This window comes from Cygnus atratus, unplaced genomic scaffold, assembly GCF_013377495.2.
Source record: "Cygnus atratus isolate AKBS03 ecotype Queensland, Australia unplaced genomic scaffold, CAtr_DNAZoo_HiC_assembly HiC_scaffold_77, whole genome shotgun sequence".
In the NCBI taxonomy this organism is placed as follows: domain Eukaryota; kingdom Metazoa; phylum Chordata; class Aves; order Anseriformes; family Anatidae; genus Cygnus; species Cygnus atratus.
The window spans coordinates 45,352-54,250 of record NW_026110202.1 but is presented as its reverse complement, the minus strand read 5'-3'; the positions used below and the strand labels follow the sequence as shown (position 1 = coordinate 54,250).

Genomic DNA, 8,899 nt, shown 5'->3' with positions numbered 1-8,899 from the left:
CATGGGCCATCAGGAGCTTGCAGAAGAGCAGGCGTTTCTCACTGAAGAAGGAAGGATGCCACTGAAGGATCAGTGCAGGAACAGACCCTTTCTACCACAGGGACCAAAAAGCCACCATGTTCCCCAGCTGTGCAGATGTTGGCTGCAGAAGCAATACTGTCACTGCTGGAGGAGGACCCCAGCCAGGTATTTCAAACACTCCAGGAACAAGCATTTTCTCCTCCCCCTTTCATTCTTTGTTCCCCTTGCCGAGTCATTTCCTGCAGCTCTGCTCTCCTGGGGCGCTTGGTGGGGACGTGTGCTCTTCTGAGGTTCCCTCACGCATGCAGGAGGATTGGTCTCAGAATGCGCCTTGTTTATCTCATCCTCGCTGCCTTCCTGAGGCAACCACTGGGTAAGCATTGCTGGTGGCTGGCGGCATGATTCTCCTTCTCAGGAGACCATCACCCCCATCAACAGCTCTCTGCAGGGAGCTGCTCTTGAATTACTGGGAAAATGATGGCTAGTATCAGATCATGACTGTTTTGCACCTCTCTTCTGAAGATGCTCTTACTGCTGGAAAGTAAGGTGTGGGGTTTTTGTTTGTTTGGTTTTGTTTGGTTTTGTTTGTTTGTTGGTTGGTTGGTTTTTGTTACTTTGGAAGCCAAACACACAGGATGCTTGAAAGTGGATGCAACGAGATGGAAGGACCTCATCCCACTAGGGTGTCCCCCAAGGCTCTCTCCTGGCTGGCACAGGTCCTGACCAATGCCCTGTTTCCCCTTTGTCTCCTGCCTGTCAGCACTGCCAGGGCTTCCTTTTCCTGCCATTCCTTGATCTCAGAGCCACATCTGAGCAGACAGGGAATGGGAACAGGATGAAACGTTTGCAGGCAATCCTGAGGTCCCTCACCCTTCCGGGAGTGTCTTGGTCCCAGCCCAGGAGGACCAAGCACTACAACCTGCTCCCAGGAGACTCTGGGCAGTAGGACAGAAGGAACTAAAGACAGCTCTACCCTGGGGGTGTTCCTGTGAGAGGTAATGAACATTACCTTGCTCTGGGATCCATGCTAACCTCTGGTCATAGACCTCCTGCCAAGAGATACCAATATTGATGGGGATCCTGCTGCAGTTTAAGGCACAGGGAGCCTTCCCATCCAGAAGCTTGCTTCTCCTCTAGGTTTCTGTGATCAGTTGCTGACATTTGGTTTCTTTCAGATGTCATGGGGCAGACCTCCGTCACCCAGCAAAAAGGACAAGTCACCGTGGAACAGAGAAACACATTCCAGACCACTTGCACGTATCAAATCCCCAGCTTGTATGCCTTGTTCTGGTACCAGCAGAAGAAGGGACAAGCCCCTCAACTGGTCACATTTCACAACACAGCAGGCACCAAGCAGAACGGCCGTTTCACCACGGAGCTGAACACTGTGGGGAAATCCAGCATTCTGCGGCTGAAGGAAGTTGAGCTCTCTGACAGCGCCTTGTACCTCTGTGCTGTGAGTGACACCCTGCTGCACAGAGCTGCCCTGGCTGAGCAACAATCCCGGATGGGGAGGGGATGTGTCTGTGCAAGGCAGAGCTCTGGGATGGGGCCCTCAGCTCTCCCCTGGCAGCGCTGCTTCCCCTGTGCACTCCGAGATCTGCCAGCCAGATCCTCTTTCCCAGTGGGACTGGTGTCAGTGGCTTGAAAGGAAGGAGAAGGTGGTGAAAGAGCCCTTGCCCTCAAACTGTTCTCCCTGTGCACCCATGGACAAAGCAGCTTTTGCCATTTGCTTTGCAAAAAGCTCATGGCCCATTCTGATCTATGCGCTCTGCTCTGCACCGAGGGCTGGAAGCAAGAGGTCAGAGACTCACCTGAGCATGGCAGTCCCATGCAAAAAGCTTCTTTGTCCTCTGACTTTCCCCATAGGTCTGGTAGGATGGACCGTCCCTGGGTGGGCATTCCTGCAGAACATAATGTTGTTAGCACACAGCATCAGCAAGAACAGGATCTCCCAAGCTGCCCAGCGAAGTGGAAATCCCTAGGCAGGGAGGAACACAGGAGATCGGACATGGTTTCTTGTGCGTTAGACATATCCCTAGGACTGTGTCCACCACCACAGAGGTTGGCCATGCCAGGAAGAGGGCTGGACTGACCGAGAACTGCTTCATGGCAGGGGAGAGGCAGGCCCTGCAGAGCAGCCAGGGTGGGGTTGGGCATCGGATGCTGTCCTTGGATGGCCCTGTCTGATGGGAGCTGGGGGTGTGCCAGGCCAGTGAGGGGCCTTGTGTGTGGCCTGGCCAGGCTGATTTCACCCTCAGTCTGCGAGTCACCTCTACCCTGCAAAGCTGTGCAGCTCCTGGGCTGTGCAGGGAACGCTTTGGGATGAGGAGGGAGTATAGGCCACCTTCCTTGCCACTCTTGCTCTTGTGTGCAGACCATGCTCCCACATTGTGCAGACTGATGGGAGGATGAGGAGAAGAATGCTTGGGGCTGTTGCAAAGGCTGTTTCTTACACTGTTCCACTTCTGAATCTTTTGAGACCACATGATGCCCTGTCATCATATCCCACAAGACACCTCACATGACAGACCTCCCAGAAGCAGCCCTTCCTCACTCCTCAACTCCCTATCTTAATTTAATGTAATTATCCCTATCTGAAGTCGTAAGCCCTTTAGGGCTTATATTTTCTCCCCACAGCTTCCATTGAGGAGGGGAAGTGAAAGAGCCATGTGGTGCTGTTTAGTTGACCATTGGTGTGAAACCACCACAGCCTGTGTGCTAGATTTGTGCAAGTGTCTGTGGGTGCAGATTTTTGCATGATTCCACATAGGTGTGCAAGAGGAGGTGTGTGTTTGTGTGACCCCCTCACAAGAAAATATGCTGGCCACCTCAGAGCATTCTCCACTGCTCTGCCCGTGAGCTCCAGAGAGCAGCCAGGGCAAGAAGGAACCTGAGAGCAACTGAACAACCACAGAGCAATCCTGGCCCAGAAGTGCCCACAGCACACGCACTGATATGCAAGCTTCTGTGTCTGCAGACCCCCTTCTCCTGACCCTAGGAAATCCACCCTGTGCTACTGCCAATTTTAGTGCCCAACAAGCATGGGTCCACTCTAGTTTGGTTCTTTTCTTTTATTGCATAGAGCGGGATTCAGAGTGTAAGAGCATGGTGGCAGTCACCCCTCCTTGCCTCTACAGGCCAGGACGCAGCTGCTCTCCCCACAGCTAGAGAGTTCAAAAGAATGGCGTTAGCTTTATGTACAGGGAGACAGGCTGAGAAATCCTGAGCAACATGATCTGATGAGGCCTGTTCTGAATACAGGGTTAGACTATGTGGGTGCTGGAAACAGCAAGGAGATTAGGAGCAGCCAAACTGTACAGAGAGCCAATCATGCCTGCCCAGCTTCATTGTCTCCTATGCAAGGTGGTTGGCACTCTGGAAATGTGAGGGCTGTGAATGTTCTCTACACAGATTTTAGCAAATTCAGAAATGGGTAATTCTGATTAGATGCATGGAAGAAATAATTACCCTGAAGGTGTTCAAGGCCTGGAGCAGATTGCCAAAGAGATGCTATGGGAGCTCCATCCTTGGAAGAGTTCAAACTTTGCCTGGACTTGATCCTGAGCAACCTGATCTGATGAGACCTGCTTTGAACACAGGGTTGGACTACATGCGTGCTGGCGGTGCAGCCTGTGATCCTCTGGGAGGGTTTCTCAGATGACTGGCTAGGACTGCTCAGGAGTCTTGGGGCAACCTGCATAATCACCACATCTCAGCCTTGGTGGGATGTTGTTGTCAGATCACTGTTTCTGTTAATTCCCAGTGTGCCCCTTGTTCTCATACTGATATCGCTCATGACATCAAAAGCTGATGGAGGGAACAGCACTCACGCACATTGCTGCTCATGTAAAAAGATGCATGAACTCATCGATCCACACACAGGCACTCCTGGATGCATACTGAAGTACAGTCAGGCACACACACACACACACACACAGGCGTGCACACAGTGAAGAGAGGAGAGTCTGCTCATGTGAAGCCCAGGGTTGGGATCTTACTTTCTACTGTCTCTGCAGGAACATCCTGGCTTGCTGAGGCCCTGATGTTTTGTCTGTCCAGAAGATATCGAGGGGTGGAGGAGAATGAATCCTGAGCAGCAACTCCATCTCCTCCTTCCTCCTGCTGCAGCTGTCTTCCCCTAGGGGCGAGGGAAGGTCTACAGAGTGGTTTCTTTTGTTGCTGCTGGGTTTGTCTGAGAGCTGAAAGATGCTACTCTTCATCCTGGACTCAGTCATTGACCACTTCACCCAGACTGGGAATCCAGACTGGTGCCCAACCAGCCCTTGCATCCTTCCATGCAGTTTGTCTTCGGCAACCTCCCCTTCAATGACATTTGCCAAGTCTTGGTCGGGATGCCTCATGCTTTTAGATGCCTTCTCTGCAGAGAGCACCTTTCTTTCTTACCTTTCAGCTTCCCACTCCTTCTTTCCTTCCCTAGAAGCAGCCCTTCAGCACTTGCGAGGGGGGCAGAGAGAAAGAACAGCAGGAAGCTGGAAAGAAGAACATGCAGGGACACAAGCCTGACTGACAGATGACAAGGGAGGCAGTGAGGAGACCAAATGTGGGCAGTCACACCACTTGGGGGGGTACACAGGCCTGTGGCTGTGTTTATGCCACTGAGGTTCTAAGATCGGGGACCTTGTCAATTGGGATGCTAAGAAAAGAGGAGGCAATCAACAAGCATACAGAGACCGAGACCAGAGAAAACAAACACAGAGGCAATGACAAGAGACAAACCTCACCATTCACACCAGCTGTTGGCCTATCAAGAAGCCACAGGTGCCACTGCCAGGAAGATCAGCCTGGGCCTTGCACCTCCTACAGTTGTGGGCCAGGACACAGGCTGGGATGGGTGCAGGACAGACCTATACAACCCCATGAGGGGACGTGCAGAGAAACAGGAGCCAGGAGGAGCACACGAGGGCAGACAGAGCAGGGTGTAAAAGGGGCTGCTCCATGCACTTGTGTGGCTGGGCCCTGCGCCTGAGCACCGCCGTCTGTCCTGTCCTCTTCTGGAATCTTTCCTTACCTCTGCGTAATCTCGCTCTGTGCCATGTGCATGTGTGCTGCAAGGAGAAAGTGCCAGCTGCTGGTGGAGCAGCAGGAGTGGATTTGGTGCCAGGTGCTGGAGTCAGACTGGGGGTGAGGTCTCCCCTGGCCTATTCTGTCAGCTGCTGGAGCCAGGGTGTCCCTGTGAAGCTCCTGGAGCAGGGGAAGCGGGTCTCAGACTCCAGGCAACTGCGGCAGGAGCGTTTTAGGTCTCCAAAAGAGCTACTGGGGGTACTGGCCTGGGTGTATAGTCCTCAAATGGGGTATGCACGACCTTGTCTGTGTGTCTCCCAGATATGTGCTCAGCTTCAATACCATTCGAGCTGCAGGCAGTGCCAGCCACAGCTGGGGAACCAGTGCTTCTCATCACCACACTGCCAGGCTTAGTCCACCCAGGCCTGCTGCCCTTCACCTGCCCCTCTTGCTGGGGACGCTGCAGATGGGTAGCTGCTTTCTCCACTCCCTCTCCCCCTCCCACTCCCTTCCCCTCCCCTCTCCTCGTCCGTGCCGAAGGAGCTGCCTCAGCCTTTCCCCGCACTCGCCTCCGCGTCCCGGGCTGGGCTGCAGGACGGGCAGAGCCCCGCTGGCAGCAGCCCAAGCCCTGCCCGCCCACAGGCGCCCAGCACTCGCAGCCCGGGCCAGCCCCCGAGCGGCCCCGGGGCGGAGCTGGCGGCGCCGGGCGGCGGCGGCGGCGGCGGGGAGGAGGCGCCGCGGGCGGAGCAGAGCCGGGGCTGGCGGGGGCAGCGCGGCGCGGGCGGCGGAGCGGCGGGATGCGGCAGGGCCGGGCCGCAGGGCTGGCGGGGCTGGCCGCGGTGCTCCTGGGTGCGCGGGGCTGCCGGCGGCGGGGACGGGACGGGGGCTGCGGGGGGCCGGGGCCGCCCTCGCTGCTGGCCCGCCGGCTTCTTACGGACCTCGCTCCCCTCTGTCCTCCCTCTGCAGCCATCCCGTCTGCCTCCAGCGAGCTCAGCCGGCCGTTCCCTCCCACCTTGCCTTGCTCCCTGCCTTCCTCCTCTCCTTTCGGCACACCCCCACTCATTCCTGCCTGCTTCCCTTCTCCTCCTGGCTCGGCTCGGACCCTCCTTCCAAACAGCCCTGCTCCGACCTGGTCCCCAAATAACCATTCTCGGAGAAATGCCTTTGTGTGCTTTCTTCTGAGAAAATGCTCCCATCAGCTGTCAACCGTTTTCTTCTCTCCTCTCCCCTTGTGTGATATTTTGGTGGCAGCAAAGCCCTTTTCTGAGTTTTCTCCTCCTTTTCTTCTTGGCAGTGGCTGCAGGCAGAGCCCAGGTGCAGCAGGAGCCACGGGCAGAGACCAGGGAGGGCACCGGCATCAGCATCACCTGCTCACACCCCAACATCCAGTCAAACGAGTACATCTATTGGTACCGTCAGCTCCCAGGCCGAGGACCCGCATTCCTCGTGTGGGCTTCTCGTGGCTCCAAAGATGTGACGGACCCGGCAGGGCAGCTATCGGTGGCAGCAGACCGCCGGTCCAGCGCCCTGTGGCTCGCCCGGCCCCGGCTTCGGGACGCGGCGGTGTATTACTGCGCCCTGAGAGCCACGGGGAGAGGAGCCGGGGCTGCGGCCGGGCAGGAACCGTGGCGGGCGGGGCCGGGCGTGTGTGGCGGGGGCGAGGCAGGGGCACAGCCCCCAGGGGGCGCTGCCGCTCCGCCCGCCGGGACCACCTCGCCCCGCAGCCCCGGGGGGACCTCCGCCAGCCCGGCCCTGACCCGTCCCCATTGAGCCCCTTCGGTTCTTCTGGGTAGGACGCTGGAGGTCCGGTGTGGGTCGGACCCAGCTGGGTGTGAGGGGTCAGGACGGCACGCCCAGCGATGTGGAGGAGCGAGTGGAGGGGCACACCTGACTGCATGAGCTGTGTGTGGCACCAGAGACCTCCACGCAGTCCTGCTCCCACTGCTCCTTTCAAGCTGCTAACACTTTGCAGAGAGAGGCCTGCAAATCGACAGGTGTTGAAATTTGACACAGAGATGCAAAGCTTCCTTCCCTCCCCATCTGCACCATGTTTGTAGTTCCTGGGAGCCCTTCCCAGGGCCCTGGCCAGCAGCTTTGGCATGGAGGGCACGTTCTGCCTGAGTAGCAGCTGGCAATGCCAGAGACATCCAGTCCTGCTGAATGCTTTCATTAAGGCCACGAACAGTCGGGAGGAGGGCACCCTTGGCCAGTTTGTGCATGGTCCCCAACCGGGGCACACAGGTGGTGACAGCGTAGGTGACAAGGGGGCTTCGGAGAATGCAGGAAGGCTGGAGGAGGGGGCTGACCAGAGCCTCAGGATGGTGCAAAGGAGCAAAGAAAAGGATTTTCCTCTTGGGCAGGAAGCATCCGCAGAATAATGCAAGGTGGGGGCTGGCTGCCGAGGAAGCAGAGCCTCAGGAAAGGGTTTTGGGTGCAGGAGGCACCCAGCCACACGCGAGCCAGCAGCGCGCCCTTGCAGCAAAGGCAGCCAAGGGCCTGCGGAGCTGGGAGGGTCAGGGGGTGGTCCGGGGTGGATGGGGGCGAGGCGGGGGCACAGCCGCAGCCAGGCCCGCTGGGGGGCACTGCCGGTGCTTGGAAGTCCCCTTGCAGGGCCTGGAGTTAAACGGCACTGGCCTGAGAGGGCATCGGGGCAGTTATATTGGGTTTCCTCAGTTTTCTGTAGTGGTCGCATTTTAAGATCTTGTTGTACAGGATTTGTCCCAAGCCCAAATCCAGCACATTACTTCAAGCACAGCCTTGCTAGCTGGTCGAAGGAAGTGATTGTCCCACTGTACTCTGCGCTGGTGTGACCTCACCTCGAGTACTGTGTGCAGTTTTGGGCACCAAAGTACAAAAAAAGACATGAAACTACTGGAGAGTGTCCAGAGAAGGACTACAAAGATGGTGAAGGTCCCAGAGGGGAAGACGTTTGAGGAGCGGCTGAGGTCACCTGGCCTGTTCAACCTGGAAAAGAGGAGGCTGAGAATTCATCGTGGTCTACAGCTTCCTTACAAGGGGGAGTAGAGTGGCAGGCGCTAATCTATTCTCTCTGGTAACCAGCAATAGGACCCAAGGGAATGGAGTCAAGTTGCGGGAAAGTTCAGTTTGGATATCAGGAAGTGGTTCTTCACTGAGAGGGTGGTCACACACTGGAACAGGCTCTGCAGGGATGTAGTCACGGCACCAAGCCTGTCGGAGTTTAAGAAGCGGTTGGACTATGCTCTTAGTCATACGATCTTGGGTAGACCTGTGTGGTGCCAAGAGTTGGACTCGATGATCCTTATGGGTCCCTTCAAACTTGGGATATTCTATGATTCTATGATTCTACCTTTGGTGCTGAGATAACGTCCTGGCAATACAAGAAATGTCAGTGCTGGACACTCGCTCTAATGACACCTTTTGGAACCTTGAACGATACAGTGACTACACCATACCTCATCCCACCCCATCAGGACACAGCCAGACTGCTGGGTTGCTGCACCACAGGGTTCCTCACCAATTTCTGGGGACTTGCTTAGAAGGTAATGTTCCCAGGTTGTGGAGGAAGGAAAGAGAAGAGGGGTCAGAAACAGGGTGCAAGTTGTTCCCAGAAGAAAAAGAACCATCCCCAGAGAAATGAGGACCCCAAGAGGTGATGTAAAACCCCAGCGGGGCAAAAGCCCTGAAGACTCTACATGGGCCATCAGGAGTTTGCAGAAGAGCAGGCGTTTCTCACTGAAGAAGGAAGGATGCCACTGAAGGATCAGTGCAGGAACAGACCCTTTCTACCACAGGGACCAAAAAGCCACCATGTTCCCCAGCTGTGCAGATGTTGGCTGCAGAAGCAATACTGTCACTGCTGGAGGAGGACCCC

At 56.2% G+C, this 8,899-nt stretch overlaps 2 gene segments (V, D, J or C); both read left to right on the top strand.

Moving 5' to 3' along the window:
- Nucleotides 1-345: 345 nt before the first annotated feature.
- On the top strand, nucleotides 346-1,689 carry LOC118258910 (T cell receptor alpha variable 1-2-like). The segment is given in 3 exon segments: nucleotides 346-394; nucleotides 1,197-1,494; nucleotides 1,620-1,689. Coding segments are annotated over 3 exon segments (417 nt in total).
- A 4,089-nt stretch (nucleotides 1,690-5,778) lies between these two features.
- LOC126913775 (T cell receptor alpha variable 26-2-like) lies at nucleotides 5,779-6,816 on the top strand. The segment is given in 2 exon segments: nucleotides 5,779-5,895; nucleotides 6,341-6,816. Coding segments are annotated over 2 exon segments (528 nt in total).
- Nucleotides 6,817-8,899: the final 2,083 nt, after the last annotated feature.